The sequence below is a fragment of the Malaclemys terrapin genome, chromosome 4 (genome assembly GCF_027887155.1).
Source record: "Malaclemys terrapin pileata isolate rMalTer1 chromosome 4, rMalTer1.hap1, whole genome shotgun sequence".
In the NCBI taxonomy this organism is placed as follows: domain Eukaryota; kingdom Metazoa; phylum Chordata; order Testudines; family Emydidae; genus Malaclemys; species Malaclemys terrapin.
In genome coordinates this window covers 123,858,874-123,877,969 of record NC_071508.1, presented here as the reverse complement: position 1 = coordinate 123,877,969, position 19,096 = coordinate 123,858,874, and the positions used below count along the sequence as shown (strand labels likewise).

The 19,096-nt window shown below is 39.0% G+C and overlaps 1 protein-coding gene across 1 annotated transcript in view; it reads right to left on the bottom strand.

Annotated features, from left to right (window-relative positions):
* Window positions 1-1,482: 1,482 nt before the first annotated feature.
* The window catches only part of GOLGA5 (golgin A5), a 31,576-nt gene continuing 13,962 nt past the window's right edge, over window positions 1,483-19,096 (bottom strand). The window contains exons 9-13 of the mRNA XM_054027156.1: window positions 10,611-10,709; window positions 7,835-8,060; window positions 5,941-6,046; window positions 3,447-3,510; window positions 1,483-2,130 (exon numbers count right to left, since the gene is read on the bottom strand). Coding sequence (XP_053883131.1) covers window positions 2,050-2,130; window positions 3,447-3,510; window positions 5,941-6,046; window positions 7,835-8,060; window positions 10,611-10,709 — 576 coding nt within the window. The 3' untranslated portion in view covers window positions 1,483-2,049. The remainder of the gene's footprint in view (window positions 2,131-3,446; window positions 3,511-5,940; window positions 6,047-7,834; window positions 8,061-10,610; window positions 10,710-19,096) is intronic.

The window sequence follows — 19,096 nt, the reverse complement described above, 5'->3', positions numbered from 1 at the left end:
AGGAGAGCAGAGAATGGTGGGGGGCAGGGATGGGGGGGGGGGGGTAGAGACAGGGTCCTTGGCTGGTGTAATCCATCATCTTCAATGAACCTATGACAATTTCCACCTGCTGAGGATCTGTTCCTTAGACTTAATACACAGGGGACAGACAAATGGGGTTCTTGAAATAGATGTTGAGGTTTTGCAGTTTGTAACAGAGAATCTTACCCGCTAACAGCTGGAGGCCTGGGGCCAGACAACCCTGGTTACTCAGGAAGCACACCTAAGCAGTGATTCCACTATAAAGAGCAGGAAGAAGCTGCAGAGTTGGGGGGAGATGCTCAGGGAGAGACAACCAAAGGGAAACTGAAGGAAGAGACTTCAGCAGAGGCCTGGCAAGTCAGGGAATGGCTACCGGGAGCAAGCAGACTCCAGCAGGGAACCCCGAGGCACTGGGGAGGGAAATTGAAAAAGACTACAGAGGCTACTAGGAGCAAATGAGCTCCAGGCAGGGAGGTTTAGGGAGACCCCTGGAGGGAAGACTGAGAGCATGGAATGATGGGGATTTCACTTCTTTATTACAATAATGAAATCATTTCCAAATAAAGTCCAACCCTAAGGTGGGGTGTTGCTGAACTAGAGAAAACCTTGCATATGGAGTCCATCAGAGGCCCTGAAAAAGGGAAACAAGCAGACTGCTGCAGAGCAACCTCTGGCCACCAGAAGGCGCATGGGGGGGGGGGTAGCTCATTACACAGATTTACAAATTTTACAGAAAAAAAAACCCACTTGCAAAATCACATTATGTATTTAAACACCTCTTAGCTGATCTCCTTTCATCCCAATAGGCTGTTTCCAGGAGTTTGTGGTAGCTGTAAAAACACCATTGAGATGGTGCCAGCCAGCCAGGACTTATCACGTTTAGTCTGTGTTCATTCCATTTGAACAATCACCAGAGTAGGCGTATCTGACAAATTTCCTTAATTGTTTTTTCATTACTCAGTCTTGAGTAATAAATGAAGGATTAATAAATGGAGGATGCCACAATCTAATGCAAGAACAAATTACAGTGCGTTTGATTTTGGGGTTATTGTTTTTATCATCATTACCTGATGCGGTTGCTTGGTGATGAATCTCCTAAGTGATTATGTATGGGGGAGTTTCTGAAATCATGTCTGGCTATACATTTGTAAAAAAAATATTGTTTTAATTTGGTTAACAACTGCCTAGAATTTCAGATAGAAACTACATAAATTTAAGATTTGCTAAGACACCTTATGTGTAATGAGAGAGAGAGAGAGATGTACAGAATAAAAAGCAACGGCATAGCTAATTATACAAAGTGCAAAAGCAAATGGCATTTTTCAAGCAGCTGAATACATCTTTTCTGTCTGAATTAATTATGAATTAAGAGTAAAAGTTCTCCTGTGCACAATTAAAAATTCCACATTTCAGCATATCAGGGAAGATACATTTCTGTTGTGCTAAATGGACAAAGCTAAGAAGAATGCATAATATTTTATTTTTAGAAGGTATTTACAAAGAGATATTGCACCAGTCGTCAGTTCTGCAGTATTTTAACAGATTAAAGAAAAAACTAACCTATATTAACAAAATTAAAAACTAATACAAAAGAAAAACAGGAAGAATAAAGTTTATTTAATTTGCTAAGTACAATTAGTTTCCCTGATTATAGCCCATGTCCAGTATGATCTAGAGTATGTACCATATACAGCTGTAATCTTAGAAATCCTTGTATCTCTATACAGGTGTGAATCTTATATTGTACAGGAACCATCAGAAAATGTATGGAAAATGTAAAGGCTATGCTTAGCTTAACAACTGCCTTTGCCCTGGAAACTGCTGCTGTTTTGAGTAAATTGAAGAAGCTATGTAGTAATATTTGTCCAATAATTTAAGTTTTAAAAAGTAGCGATAAAACAGGCATGATGGTTGTCCTTCTTCCATAGATAATGCCAGGAATGTGATTTCCCCCATATTTCAGTACTAATAATTTTAAATACACTCAGTCCAGAATATAGTGAGCACTAACATAAAGTAGGTCTCAGTCTATTTGCCAGCTGGACCATCACGGTGCATTTCTGGGGTGTAGGTAAGCAGAACAATCATGACCCAGAGGTGAAGCAATGCCTGGCAAAAGAAAAGCAGGAGTTAGCACACAGCGCTGACTACCATCCATCATTTACAACAGCTGTAATTCTGAATGTAGACAGAAGCAGCTAATTTTGTAGACCTGCTTTGGCTAAATGCCTTTCATGAAACATCTGTTTAAGGGTTCCTTCCATTTTATTCCATTGCACCTCACAAAGGAAATCTATTCTGATTTGCACAGTGAAGCATTGTGCCAGATTCCAATGCAAAAAGCATTTTATAGCAAATGATGAAAAACTTACTAAAAAATTACAGTTAGCATGTCTGAGTGTCCTGCTAGGCACTGACCATCTCTGATAAAAAAAAAAATTACATTACAGATGGCCCCATATAGGGCTAATTCACAATAATGACTGAGATCCAGCTTAGAAAGTGGTTTCAGAACCATATTAATTAGTAAAATTCTCAACTGTTTCAGTATGAAGCATTTTGTTCACCTATTAAACAGTACAATGACAGTGTTACATTAGAAGGGAAGAGAGTAGGGGGAATTAAAGTGGCCAAATTCCATCTATCACTCAAAAAATGGGAGAGGTGGTGGTACAGAAAAGTGTGGTTACCTTTAATTTTGTCAAGTTTGTGTATTTGGCTGCTTTGTCCCCCCGGAGAGTGGCAACCCTATTCACCCAGTGATTTATTTTAAAAGCAACATTACGCTTTCTCCAGCAAGGCATTTTCACTCCATATGAAATCTGGAGTTAGAGTACTGAAATCTTTAAAGCAATAACACACTGCAGCTGGGCTTACTTACATAACTACTGATCACATCAACTGAAAGAGACATCAACCCTCTAGTGGAACTGGGAGAAATTCCACTCACAATCATGCAAGATGTGAAGAACAAACTTCCCTTCTATAGCCCAAGATTAGATAAAAATCATGCTCACTACTTTTATAGCTACAGTATTTGAAAAGAATGATTAATCAATCACTGGGCTGAGGTAAAATGTTATTAAAACATCAGTTTCCCAAGTTATTTTAATGGAAGCCAGTCAGTCATAGAAATGTGCTATACTTTCAATATGAAACTACAAAATTACAACCAGTATTAGTTACACAGAATTGTAAAAATTTTAAAGGCACTACGAATTCAAGGCATGACTGTACATATATTGTCAAGCTATAGGACTCAAGAACCCATGTTCCATAAGCAGTCTTTATAGTCTACTATAAAATACAACAGTCAAAACTAATTAGATACCCTTTTTCTTTTATACACTACTGAATGCCTTTCAGATGAAGGCAGATACTATATAAAACTGACTATAAAAAATTCTGCACAACAATGTACTCACCATATAAATGATTACAAATACCCTTGCTATGGGATACCGTCTTAAAAAGATTCCCAGTCGAATGCTGTGAAAGTATAATACATATGTTAGAACAGAAAAATATTCCTGTTCCTTTACCCTGACCCCCACAGAATTGTAAACATCAACTGGTATTATACATATAGTTTTCCACATTTCCGCCTTTTGAATTTTACTACTGAATCACAACAGCTACTGGATTGAGAGAAAATAGTCTTGAGTCACATCACAAAATTGTACATACTTTTCTGATCATAAAAAAGCCAGTCCCCTTGTTGCTATAAGTATGTCACATTGGGCCTGGTCAGAAACAAAGGCTAGGGCTTTCAAAGAATCCTAAAGTAGTTAGACACCCAACTCCCATTGACTTACAATGAGATCTAGTTGACTAACTCATTTAAGTTCTTTTGAAAATCTTAGTGAAAGAGGTCTGTGTCATTCTTACACTTAGTTATACGTGAAAAACAGACTGGCCTGTATAATTCTAATACTAATGCAACATGAAGTATACTGTATCAGTACTTTGCATCATGGCCTTGCAATCTGCTTTAGTAAAATAAAAATACGCTAGTAGGAAAGTGACAAATACTAATACAGAAATAATGCTTCAATCACAGTGTCACATAGAACAGGCCACTCATCAAGGAAGCACTGGTATTTATAATCTTAATATTAAAATCACTCTAGAGGTGCAAAGCATATCCTATTTAGGCATCCTGATTTTCAAGGGTTTGAAACTATTACTCCCAACTGAATTTTGACTTAAGCTTAAGCTCCAGAGAAGACCCCTTTTTTGGAAAGACTAAGATAGCTCCTGAGACAAGAGATCAGAATAAGTTGGTTGGTGGTTCCAAAGCATTTCTGACTCATTCTAGGCACATATTTTGAGGACACTTGGTTCATAGCATGGATTTATTCTTTGATACTTTAAAAAAAGATTTTAAAAAGGATTCGAGAAAGGAAACAGTGAAAAACTAGCTAATAATTTATAATAACTACTTTTTATGCCCTTATTGCTGATCCATGACACACTGTAATATGTTACAGTAAAACTAACACACTGGGCACATTTCATGATCAGGCAGAATGTTCCTGGTCTAAGTAACTTAGAAACCTAACAGCGATAAAGCTCTGATGCAGAGGATTTCTCTGCCAAAGACTCAGAAGGAGAAAAGAAGAGGAGAATTAATAGTGGCTGTGATGTTGGAAGACCAGGTGCCAGCTCTAGCCAAGGCTGTAGGCATCAGCTGAGCACTGACAAATTCATAGCTGGAAGCTCACATTAGTATGGTTCAAGATGGGTGTTAGACTTGTTAGAATGTGATTAGTCTCTATAAAATACTTGTAAGTTTCTGCATGCATTAATCTCACTTGTAATGTCTGCACCTCATATTTCAAAGTAAAATATAAGTTTGCTTTATAAATCTAAAAGGGCCTGCTCTGAATTTGTAAATCTAGGCAGGAAGAGTGGTCCCCCCATCTATCAAGGAGGACGATAAAAACTAAATGGCAATTGTAGGACCAAACAAACAAACACACATTTTGTTGCTTGCCCCATCCACCCATGAAGAAATTAGGTGCAGGAGCACTCATCCCCTTTGGTTTGAACTCTGGGGGAAGGGCATATGAAGATTATCACAAGAAGAAACAGTTATCTCTTTGCTGTTTGGACTCTCACAAGGGCTGGAGCAAAGAAACAAAAGCAGAGATCCCCAGGGTCAACCTCGTTGACCCAAGTGGATGGATTACATCGTCTGTCATCTTTTGGAACCACAGATTAACTCATTTCTTTTCTTAGTTAATAAATCTTTAGTTAGTATACGATAAGACTGGCTACCAGCATTGTCTCTGGTATGATATCTAAGGTAAGTGACCGGTCTCTTGAGATTGGGAGCAACCTGAATATTTTGTGATCTTTGGTATATGGCAACCAACAATCACTAAGTCCAGCTTGCCTGTGTGGCAAGATAGATTGGAATGCCCCAGAGGACTGTCTCTCTATGGTAAAACTGCTATAGTGATTCAGGAGTTCACACTTGATACTTGGTTGGGGAAACCTAATCATAGAACATAACACCAGTTTGGGATGTCTGCCCTGCTTTCTGACAGTTCGCCCTGCAGTTGCACTCAGTTGTGAACTGCAGACAGCATGACAATGGTAAAAGTTAATTTTTATATATGCAAGATAACTGCGATGTCCAATAAAACCCGATGGGTTCTTATACCATGTATCCAACTGTTAACATAATTTGTGGTGGAACAAGAATATTCTCATCACAAGATATCATGATGGGAATAAAGTGAATGGGAATTAACCATGTCAATATTTAATATGAATTTGTACCAAACTAAAATGTATGGGTATGTTTTTATACAATTAAAAACAATTCAAAATAAAAGGTGTACTGAGGAGGAAGACTGTATAAGGAACTAGTCCAGGAAGAGAAACATTCCTTTATGATTTATGTACTCTTACCTAAACTGGTCTATACTACTGGCAGCTTTGCGAACTCTTCCATACATTCCTGCCACGTTAGCATCTACATCACTAAAAAGGACAGGAACACTTCGCATGCGAGTACCTATTTAAAAAACAAACAAACAAAAACATATCTAAGTAGGCTAAAGATGCCTTCCCAGGTAACGTATTTGTCTATATAGTGTCTACATAGAGTTTAATCATTACTTTCTCCTTTTTGAAATGTTCAAGATTTTCAGCGCACAAGGGAAAACAAATCAGATTAATCACTGTATATTTAAACGGCACGACTGTTTTGAGAGGAATTGTTGGATAAGATTTTGTAAAAAATGCATCTGAGAAAGATTATTATATTTCTGTATCTACTAAATAAGCATTTTAGTATTCAGTTCAGATGTTTTATACTCCAAAATAATTTCTTTGCTTCATTATAATTTCTTAAGTATATACTGCATTGATTTTCTTATTTGCTGTACTTTTATCACAAGTAACACTTGTCATACAATAGCTGTATCTGACAGTATTTCTGATATAAATTCCTATTTTTCAGGGGTTTATAATATTATGAAAAAAGCTGACCCAGGTTAAAATTTTCATAGACTTTCAGACCAGGATACATCTAAGTGTGACTGAACAAAATTGGCTTATTTTAATTTAGCTTTATAAGAGCAGAAAAACTGAATGTATTATTTCAGATTTTATTGTTCTCCTGACAAAGGGAGTTTAAAAGAAAGACATTTCACAGGCAAATAACTGGGCAGGCATTTTACATCAAAGTTCAAGGAGTGGGTGTATTTTGTTTTTAAAGTTAACACAATTACTTTTTTCATAGAGCTGAATCAAAGTAAGGGATCAAAGCAGAATCCAATAGCACCGGGTAGGCAACCTATGGCACGCGTGCCGAAGGCGGCACACGAGCTGATTTTCAGCGGCACTCACACTGCCTGGATCCTGGCCACCGCTCTGGGGGGTTCTGCCTTTTAATTTAATTTTAAATGAAGCTTCTTAAGCATTTTAAAAACCTTATTTACTTTACATACAACCCTAGTTTAGTTATACATTATAGACTTATAGAAAGAGACCTTCTAAAAACATTAAAATGTATTACTGGCATGCGAAACCTTAAATCAGAGTGAATAAATGAAGACTCGACACAGCACTTCTGAAAGGTTGCCGACCCCTGCAATAGCAGCTGAAGTTTCTCAGACATCTGAGATATGATACTACTCAAAGCAACCAAGCCAATCTCCGTGGAGAAGACACATTTGTAGGCTACTTTCTCACAGATTTCCAAGGAAAACAGAATGAGGGCAAACTGAGTTTAACCAAATGGAGGACAGTGCATTCAAGCTTTCTCAGCGACTTCCACTTAAGTTAGATCATCTCATAATGGAACAGCTATTCTAACCCCCACCTTCCAAAAACCATAACCCCCCCCACCCCCCCACCCAAACAAAAAAATCCATCCCAAACAACTAGATCCCTTCCATAAAAAAAAAAAAATTATTACAGGACACATATGCAAGTAATATTTAAACCCACAAAAACAAAGTAATTCATAGGTGAAATTGCACTGCTGGTTGCACTGGCAGATGTCATGGTAAACTGATTTTAAAATAACATACTTGTTATAATATTAATCACAATGGGGAGAATTAAGAATGAAGTTTTGCTTTATTAAATTCACTTAAAATTGCCTACACATTGAACAGCAGTCTTTATTTGGCTATTTTCAACTGTACTAGTTATAATTGGAAAGATCAACTCAAACTCCTTATTTACTATATTTTTCTTAAACACAGAGATGTTTAAGGAAATTAATGGGGAATATCAGAGTCCTTAGTTAAGCTGAGCACACACACATTTTTAAATATGATCCTTCCATGTTTACCTTCACCACTGTCAATTCCTGCCATATTAATTGTAGGTCCATTAGTGCTACTGCCTTGGGTAGTCTTGAGCTGTTGCTCAAGGCGTTCCAGTTGATAGACAAGGGAGTTTTTCTCTGTGCTGAGACTCTCCAACATGGTCTGCTTCTGAATCAGAGTCTCTGTCAGCTGATGAAGCCGATTTTCCAGCTCTGACTGACTACTGCTGCTCAAAGCCTTGTTTGTGAGCTGAAAAAGAAAAGTGAGTGCAAAATCTAAGCCACAAGTTGATACATTATAAAAGTTAAAACTAGATTTTGAAATAGTTCAACTCCTAAGTCCTATGAGAGAGAGGCTGATGCAAGGAGTGGGATGCCTCAGGATTTTAATGATGCAACAGCTATTACTACTACCATCATTAACAAATGTAAAGGAGAGAAATGTGATTGTAGAAGCATTATGCCTTGATAATTGCTGTCACTAGGAAGCTCCTGGCAAGTATGTATGAATATAGTGCTACCCCCATGTGAACATTGCCATACAATAGTGAGTTTGCACCTAACAACAAATCCTAGCCCGAAAGAACTTGTAGTCCACTGGCTTGTGTAGGAATGCATTACTGATCGGCCCATGGCCATTAAACCAGCAAGTTTCACAGAACAGAGGGAAGTGAGGGAACTTGATGCCAGTTAATTGGGAGGCTGTTACATGCCTAAGGGGCAGCATTAAAGGCGGCACGAAACTGGACATAAGTGAAGGAAAATTAGAGAGAGGTGAGGCACATGGGCACTGGATAAGAACAACAGAGGGAGAAGGACGAAACTAAGGGCTTGTCTATCCATATAGCATTGCAGCAGCATAGCTGCACCGATGCAGCGCTTAGTGAAGATGCTCCTACGCCGATGGGAGAGCTTATCCCATTGGCAGAGTTAATCCACCTCCCCAAGAGGCGGTAGCTATGTCAACGGGAGAAGTCCTCCTGTCCACATAGCGCTGTCTACACCAGGTATTCAGTGAGTATTTTCCACGCCCCTGAGCAACAGTGATACTAACATAAGCCTGTAGTGTAGACCAAGCCTAAGGCAATATGGTCCATAGGGTCCAATTTGCAGAGATTTTTTTTAAAGTAAGAGACACTTAAAGTGGATCTTTTTTAAGTGATTCTGTTTTATAGTTTCTATCCAGGTTCTAACTGCATTCCGTGCACAATTCAAGGCATGTCTTGAATCTCATGCATGAGACAGCTGCCATGTTGATGGTGGTGCAGACAACACTTTGACCTCTACCTGGCCTGTACTGACTTAAAACACTCAAGACTCATCCTGTAAACTGCGCATAATTATGGAAACGTAGCTAAGTTTGGTTGTCCAGGAAAAAAAACAGCCAGCCTATGTGCCAAATTCATAGTTGTATGCTCGGGAGAGTACTTGCTGATGGCTTAATCCTCTCAGTGTGAACTACAGTGTTGAAAAAGAATGTATGTCTTTTCTCTCTCTTCTCCTTGAAGATGCAATATGTGGCCTCCAAAAACGGGTGGGCATCAGATTTCTCACATCAGGCAAGCTCTACCAGACAGGCTTGATTTCAACAAAGTCTTGGCAGACAAATGTGATCTGACAGTTTACACTCAAGAGGCTCTCCAGTTATGTTTGATAGAGTTGCAGTGAAAAACAATGGACTTATGTTCACCTTACAAAGACAAGATTACATGCCAGTTATCACCAGGGACACAGAAAATTAAAACCATCAGCACCAGTATACTGAAGTCATTTAATTCCTTGAGAGAACATTTTGTCTATTAAATATTGACCAGCATCAAGAAACTGTGCATCCTTTGGAATACTAAAGCCAAGTATAGCACCTATGTAGAATCAAAATAGGTGTTAAATTGAAGATCTTACTCCTGCTTCAGTATGCAAAGGCCTGAATATACTGACATTGACCCAATCATCTAACTTGCTGTAAGTTGAATCTTAGCCATCTGTGGTTGTCATACATTTTAAGTGGTAGTACAGAGTCTACAGTGAGATATCAGAGTGATGATAGACTATTGGCATTCAGGTAATGCAAATACAAATCAGCTGCACTGGGAAGGGCATGGTACACATGGACAATACATACATTCTGAAGTAAATTTTGTATAGTGAAGTAGTATCAGGAAAGCAAGCCCCATTGGGTTCAAAGAAAAATATATCAAGACAATTTTCAAGTCCTTTGACATCCAATATGTTTAACATATTGTAGTGTTTAACACTAGACTGTCATTTTTTCCTGTAATAGTCTACATTGCGTTGTGCGGCCTTGTATATAATTTGCATGAAATGAAACAAATGTTACATTAACAGGATCCAGCTCAGAAACTCATACTACCCATACAATCACCAAAACCTCTCTTTGTCGTTTCATAGGAGAGAATGTATGGATTCAGTACCCGGTTCTCTAGTTATCATGTGCACATACAGGGCCTTATCAGACAATACAGCCCTTTGTTTTTGAAGACAGGCATTTTAAAATTGTGTTCGCTTTTGATATTTACTGCGAAGTTAATTTTCAGTGTAGAGTAGATTGTCTTAAAACCTAATATACGCTGTTTCATTACTGGAATCTGAATTATTAAAAAGGATGAATGCAAGCACCAAAGTTTATCAAATGGAATCTAACGGTTTCATTTTAACAGCTTTACAACCAGATGAAAAACAGAGTTTTACTCAACCAAAAGCATAAGCTAAAACAAAGAAGGTAGTTTAGTGTTTTTAATGACTTAACAGCATTAAATATTCTTAAATGCAAATAAGTTACCTGATTTCTGAGTTTTTGAATTTCTTCCTCTCTGTCTTTTATTCTGCTTTGCAAGGTATTCTTTGTCCGATACAATTCTTCCTCATTGTAATGGAGTTCCTATAAAATTAATTGCAACCAGTTACAAAACAAAGTATTAGTAGACAGCCTTTGGAAAGTATTTTGGGTGACATTTTAGCCACTATTTGAGGCTTTACACTAAAGCAGAGGGTTGTACTTTGCCCTGAAAAAACGTACTGTCTAAAGAGACAACATAGCGAAGGAAGGGATTTAGTCAAGAGCAACTGATTGAGTGGTGAAGATTACCATAGATCTTGTTAGTACCATGATTTTTGAACAGCGCTTTTAAATTCCCATTTGAAGATTTAACATGTTTACTGGGATGTTTTTAAAATCTGTCTTACTTTAGTCATTTACTGGTAGAGCAGCACATAACTGTACTCTCCCTTCAAATCACTGAGTACACAAAGCAGAAAAAAAAAATCCTTATCTTACTGATCCTCCACCAGTCTTCAATATCAAAAGCCTAAACAGCAAATACTTTAAAGAAAAACAATCTCCGTATATAAAATGCCACAGTTATATATGATACTACAACTATCTTAGAGTGGCACTCTGTGCTCCAAAGCAGTACCCCGGCACACCCATATTTACCGTGGTGATATAATTATATGTTTTGTATAAAGTGCATCTTGTGAGATATCATTTTAAAAGGCGTGATCTGTTGAACTTTAATATCCTGTTGGATTGTATGGGCTATCATTGTACGTGGAGTTATGAAGTTTTGCTACATGCGTGTTACAGAAATATGTTGTGAGGTTGGGAACACCCACGACCAGCCTTTCAGGTGCAACAATGGAGGAGCCAGATGCGCTAATAGCCCATTAAAGGGAATACACACAAGGACTGCCCCAGGAACCTATACCATGGAGACTTCTCAGTGACAGCATGTAGACAATGGAGATTCCTTGACCCATGTCACAACCATAGATGTTTCCAGCAAGCTGGAAGAAACTATAAAGGAGGGGAAGTGACATCATCACTTGGCCTCTCTCCCCCCCAGAATTCAACACCTGGAAACAAGTCTGGAGAACGAAGACTGAATTGGGGAGGTGGTTCCAGACTGGAAAAAAGAATCCTGTGTATTCAGGAACGAAAACATCAGGATGAGACACTGCTTGGGTCAAATCCTGTCTAGTTTATAGAACTCAGATTGTGATTTTACTTTTATTTCTTGGGTAACCAACTTTGATATGTACACTTATTACTTATAAACACTTAAAATCTAGCTGTAGTTAATAAATCTGTCTATGTTTTACCTAGAACAGGGTGTTTTGGTTGAAGTGCTTGGGAAATCTGCTCAGGAACAAAAGCTGGTGCATGTCCTCTCCACACTGAGGGAGGGGTGGATGGACTGGGTTATAGGCTTCTGACCAGGGCAAGATGGTACAGCCCTGGGGTCGTAGTCTGGGGAGCTGGGAGAACTGGCTGGAGCCTTTCTATTGTTAATTCATGAGTGGCTAGGAGAAGCATTCATGTAACACTGCTGGGTGAGTCCCTGCCTGTGGATGTCTGTGTAAGTGCAGTATCTTGAGAGGTTTGCAGCTTGTCACAACATCAAGTGTGAGAGGGAGCCCCGGTTGATAAGCCAGAGGGCTCAGCGGTACCCCAGTTCCAGGTTACACCCTGGGGAACCCATCACACTTAGTACCAGATTTACCTATAATTTGGGTATTATAATAACTCATTATGTCCCTAAAACGGAAATTTCAGTTTGTTAAATGAATATAAAAGAAAATTACTGTAATTTTCACTCCACCTCTATCTTTCTTAATATAGCACTGCCTTAGAATATATCCCACACTCATAAGGACAGAGGTAACAGGATATACTCTACCATCTGCTTTGGTATAATAAACATTATTTAGCCATCCATCTACAGCAGACTTGAACTTTTGAATTTTAATTAGTTCAAGCTAGCATCTAATTAAAATGTAACTTCTAAAAGGACAGATAATCCTACAAAATAAATTGTTCCTAGCACTGTGGTACACTCTCCAGCCTTCATTATTTTCTCTCTTAACAGTGGCAACTTATTTACAACAATAAATACTTCTATCAAGATATAAGACACTGGTCTGTGTTCAACTGAATGATGAGCCTAATAGTACTAGTCATTAACAACATGCCCTATTATGCCATAATTTAAAGCGGAGAACCCCTCACAGAAATCACTGTGGAGTTTTGCTTGAAGTCTAATGGCATAATATGGCCCAAAGCTCTCAGAACCCTTTATTAGCAGCATACACTAAGCAGTCTGGGAGTAACAATATTTGGACAATGGATTCCAAAAATGTCTGCATAAGTAGGCACGTTTTCAAACTACCACAGGCTAATGTAATCAAGACTTCCTTAAGTCCTTTGCATGAATTAGGCAAAAAAAGTTCTGTCATTTTAATGTCACCCCATTTTTAAGTGTTTTAATTTTGATATTTAAATAATGTTTAAACCATCTCACTGGAAATGCAAAATATGAAAGGAGCAAACTGATGTTACACTTACTTTCTTACACAGAATACACCATTTCCCTATGCAGTAAATATGCTGTCATTTCGACTATATTCCTATGTCTAAAACGTAAGCTATTTTATCTTTTGTTGTTATAAACATTTACAACAGCTGTATGTGTGGCACTCCTGGATAATACGGGTGTTTTTGCATACAAATCTGTTGGATCTCCCTAAAACAAACCACAAAAGATTGAAAAGACAGCTTCAGAATTGTGCCTGGTGTTCTTGTACTTGATGCTTTTGATAACTACACCTGCTTTATTCTTTTCTGAAAAATAAAATCTTAGAGAAAAATAAGTTTGTAATTCAAACTTTTACCAAACCTAGGATCTGGTATTGTCAGGCTTTTTGTTTTATAAATCTTCCTTCACAATTCCAAGAAATACAATGAATGCACATAAGTTGTAGATTCTGAAGGCAAGTCCTGTAATTTCTATGTTACTTGTTTAAAACACATCAATATGCACATCTTACAGAAAAGTGCAGAATGCATATTCTGACTATGCAGAACAAAAAGTCAAAACATACAAATACTGGGAGACGTCATAACTTTTAGTAAAATGTTTATCATTTAAACAATTTTACCATCTACATGCATAATATTTACTCCTTCTGAAAAGACTGATGTGAAGAGTCAAGACTAGCCTCCATCATATCTCTTATCAATGTACTTCAACTTGACAGCAAGATAAGTCTAAAGGACTACTTGAACAGGAAACTATGCTTGAGTAATAATCTGGAATCATTGCTAGTTTATTATCAAAAATATTTATTCAACAGTGCTAAACAACATAATCTTAGTTCATGTTTACAAAAACAGATGGAAAAAAGGAGGTAGCTGATTAGCAGGGATCCTAGTTTCCCATGATTAAAAAAAAAAAATTGTCAGATAAAAAAATCCTATAAAAATCCACATTTTTCTGTGACTGAAATGAAACACCCTAGCCTAGATAGATAGATAGATCACAATGATTTATTGATATACAGTAGAATCCGGTTTACCTGAGTCTCCATTATCCGGCTCTCCATATTAACTGAACCACCAGCCACCTGGGGGCTGACCACCAAAGTCCCATCGCTGTCAGTCCCAGGTGGCTGGTGGTTTGGTTAACATGGAAAGCCGAATAATAGACACTTGGATATATCAGATTCTCCTGTATATGTTTTTATTTTTTCACAAAATGTAAAAAACTAAAGATTCTCTGTAAAAACGCAAATTCTGTGTTTTTCCAGGGCAAATGGTTCTATGGGATCCCTGCTGATTAGACAGTGAAGGCTTTAAGAGAATACATGTATTCAGGACAATGGAATAAACTGAGCAGCATTGCTCCATCAGACTCATTTTAAAGAAAACACAATATGGAACTAGCCAGGCAAGACCCTGGCAAAACTACCAGTGAAGTCAGAGGAAGGCAACAGGAATGTTGTAACTTCTCAGAGGGCTGACAGCCCCCAAGCTTTCACTATTGCAATGGGCAACATCTTGATATACCTTGACATTCTGTGATGACTTACTACTTACAGAACATATTTATATGCAAGTAGGAAAGTATTTAAATATTAGGAAAAATAAGTAGAAAAAAGTTCATTTGTTCATGGATTATTCCATTATACCACTAGATGTCAGTCTTCCACCAGTATACCCAAATTATCTTAAATTTTTATATATATATAATTTAAACTACATATATATGTTATATTTTATAAATCTTACAAAACCAAAATACTTGTGTTGAAAAACAATTAAGGTTGTTATGTAATTACATTGTTACTTATTACATCATTTACAAAATTCAAGCATTTAAAAGCTGGGAAATGAACAGTTGCTGACATCATAATTTATACTGCTCAGATTATGAGAACTGTAACAATCTTAAATAAAGTATTAAATGCGAATGAAGTACATTATTTTGTTATTTTGCTTCCAATACGTAAACATGTTCTTTTAAATAAATTGATATTTCCCATTTAACAATATTATTTATGTATTTCATAACACTAATTTTTAGTTAAACTATGTATATATAGACTTACATCTCAGGCTAATGAATGTGTGTATTACAGAAGTGCTCAGGTTTTGTTTACTTTGCAAACGGGTTGTACTCTATTTCAAATTTGAGTTTACTAATGAAAAATATTGTGTTGGAGTTAAGCTTATTGTGTTATGATGAAATATATATTGCTTTGTATTTCATAAGAATAATGTGTTTAATTATATGGGCAATATTTATTATTTTCTTCATAATTCTTTCCCTTTGCATTAGGCACCTGTAAATGATGCAATATGCATGCTTACCTAGGTTCCCTGTAAGCTTCGTGGCCGTGCAACAGGCTATTTAGGGCCCGCAGGTCCCCAAGCCTGGCCCCGCCCCAGCTGCCGCGGCTGGGGAGAGGAGCCTTTCCCCCGGCCCGGCCCAGCCCCACCAGACGTGCCGTGGCCAGGAGAAAGGCACCTCTTCCCCGCCCCACCCCAATCCCACGTGCTGCTGCAGGGAGAGCGAGTTGTGGAGAGAGCAAGTTGCAGAGACTCCTCTCCCCCTGCCATAGCCCCGGGGCAGCTGCATCCCAAACCCCTCATCCCCATCACCACCCCAGAGCCCACACCCTCAGCCAGAGCCCTCACACCCCAACCCTAGGCCCCCTCCCACACCCCAATCCCCTCATCCCTGGCCCTACCCCAGAGCCTGCACCCCCCAGCCAGAGCCCTCACTGCCCCCACACGCCAGCCCTGAGCCCCCTCCCACACTCGGAATTCCTAGGCCCTACCCTGCCACATGAATTTTGTTCTGAGCACCAATATGGAGGTAATGTGTAACACATCATCTCCATATTGACGCACATAACAAAATTCATTCCACACATGGGTGGGAAAAATTAGAGGGAAACACTGATGCTTACACCTAAATTTGCCAAAATGAATGGTCAACACAACCTACCATCACTCTGAACAATGGCAAAAAAAAATTACTGTAATGTCACACCAGAGATTACACTCCTGGTCTCTGTTTCACAGCCAATGTCTAATGTACACAGTGCCTCTCTAACAACCCATTGAAGTTCTCCACACAGTAGTTATCTCGTCAGAAAAATGTCACTAACAATGCTTTGCACTTAGCTTGTGCTTTCTCATCTGCAGAGCCCAAAGCACTTTACAAAAAGGGGTAAATGTTATTAGCCTCATTTTACATTTGGCCTTAAATATAGAAATTTGAGAAGACTGCATATAAAGCCCAATTCGGTTTTCAACTTCCTCTGTAAACTTGGGTAAGCCGCAAACTGTCTAGTCCATTCACACCTGCTGCAAACAGACCCTTGAAATTCCTTCTAGGTCCGAGGGCGGGAGGGTGAGCGAAAAAAGGGGGAAAATACCCTTTGATAGGGTATAAAAGGAATAGTTTTATCAGATCCTGTGGTTTCATTTCACTTTTGAACGTTAGCCCAGATCAGTTCAGAGTTTGATGATGCAAATATTTGTCATCACCATGATTTTATTTTTTTGGCTGCTGACTTCAAAGAAAATCATGTATTGATCTTTCAAATACAAATTTTACTATTCCTTCCCTTAAAAACTGCCTCTTGCACAAGTCATTGTCAAAAATCTATCTATCCTTCAAGTCTGCTATGTAGCGTAGTTTCATTAGAGATATGGAGGGACCCAAAGAAACATTAGATGTTTTGCAAACATTTTAAAGGAACACTCTGGACTTATTTTCAAGAGTACTTACTCAGATTAATCCATTTTTCAGAAAACATTCTAATTGTCAATGAGACTTTACTCAGACTACAAAAGCATGAGGATCTCTCTTCTGTTTGGAGTTAAAGTGAGATAGAAATCAATCTTGTAATGGGACTGTAGTTGCAACCTTAACTATAGGTTTCAGAGTAGCAGCTGTGTTAGTCTGTATCCGCAAAAAGAACAGGAGTACTTATGGCACCTTAGAGACTAACAAATTTATTTGAGCATAAGCTTTCATGGGCTACAGCTCAATGAGCTTATGCTCAAATAAATTTGTTAGTCTCTAAGGAACCTTAACTATGAAGATGCAGCCCCCTTTCCATTATAAAGTATGTTCTTGCAGAACTAGAACTGGAATCCTGTCTCTCTAGCTCTAAAACCACCAATCTCTTATCACTAGAGCTGAAGAAAGAGCGCTGAGAGCAGCCACCTATAGAAATATCCTTATATCCTTTCTAAATTGCAGCCAGCCAATAGAGGGCAACATGCTCACACACACAGGCCCTAATCCTGTAATCAGTTACTCCAATCAGACCCCTGTATAGTTGTGATGAGGTGTACCAGACCCCTGACACCCCTGCTGGAGGCCTCATGGGTCTACCACACCCCGCCCCAGAAAAGGAGCAGTAGAGGTGAGTCCTTCAGGCTGCCTAAAGTAGCTGTGGGGAAGCAACCAGAGTCCGGCAGACTCATATAAAAAGGAGCTGCTGGACAGAGCAGATCAGTCACTGGCTGGAGCCAGAGATGCAAAGATGGTGCTCCTGGCTACAGGACCTGCAGAGTTGGACACAGCGGCTGATGGCAGGGACTAGGGGAGCAAGGAAGATGCTCCTGGTTGACTGCAGGGACTCAAGCAAGACTTCAGCCCTGAACTAAGGGTGAAGGTAAAGGTAAAAGGGCTGCGGGGAAGTGGCCTAGGGAACAGTAGCTGCACAGTTAAAAGGGACACAGCAGGGTTCCTTGGTTTTTGTAGGATTCCTGGGTTGGGACCCGGAGTAGTGGGCCAAAGCACTTGTCAGGGGTCCCTGCCCACTCTGAACTCTAGGGTATAGACGTGGGGACCCACATGAAAGACCCCATAAGCTTATTTCTATCAGCTTCGGTTAAAAACTCCCCAAGGCACAAATTCTCCCTTTTACTTTGGATTATGTAAACATTGCCACCACCAAGTGATTAGACAAAACTTAGGGAAAGGACCACTTGGAGTTCCTACTCCCTCCTAATATCCCCCCAAGCCCTACACCCCGTTTCCTGGGGAGGCTTGAGAATAAACAAGATGAGCACAGACCAACCTAGCGTTTTTTTAGGACATTAAAAAAAAAAAAAACAGATTCTTAAAAAAACAGAACTTTATTAGAAAGAAAAAAGGTAAAAGAAGCACCTCTGTAAAATTAGAATGGAAGATAATCTCACAGGGCAATCAGATTCAAAACACAGAGGATTTCCCTCTGGGCAAAACTTTCAAGTTACAAAAAGAAAACCAGGAATACACCTCCCTCTCAGCACAGAGAAAAATCACAAGCCAAAATAAAAGTAAGCTAACGCATTTCCCTTACTAGTACTTACTAATTCTAATGGAGTTGGATCGCTTGCTTTCTTGATCTGTCTCCGGCAAGCACACAGAACAGACAGACAAAAGTCGTCCCCCCGATATTTGAAAGTATCTTGTCCCCTTATTGGTCCTTTGGGTCAGGTGCCAGCCACGTACTTGAGCTTCTTAACCCTTTACAGGTAAGAGGATTTTGTGCCTCTGGCCAGGAGGGACTTTATAGTACTGTACACAGAAAGGTGGTTACCCTTCCCTTTATATTTATGACAGCCCTGAAGAAGGGGAGTTTACACAGGCCCAGGGAGCAGACTGAAGACTCTGAAGAGGGTCAGCATTTGTGGACTTTGATAAACCCTCAGAAAGGGACAGAACAGAGAGCGACTCAGCTGCACAGCTGGAGTCAGTTGGGGTTCCCCAGGAGGCAAAAAGTCTCTAAAGAGCATTGCTCCATCCCAGAGCAGGGACCGTTTGAAAAAGACAATTTGAAAGCTAGCCTAGACAGGAGCTAAGCACTAAGCCCAGAGAGAGAGCTAAAGATACTAATTGAGGGCACTGTGATAGGCCCTGTTGGACTTGTACCCTGAAAGGATACAAGTTTTGTTGTATACCTACGGACTGTGTGTGACTTGGC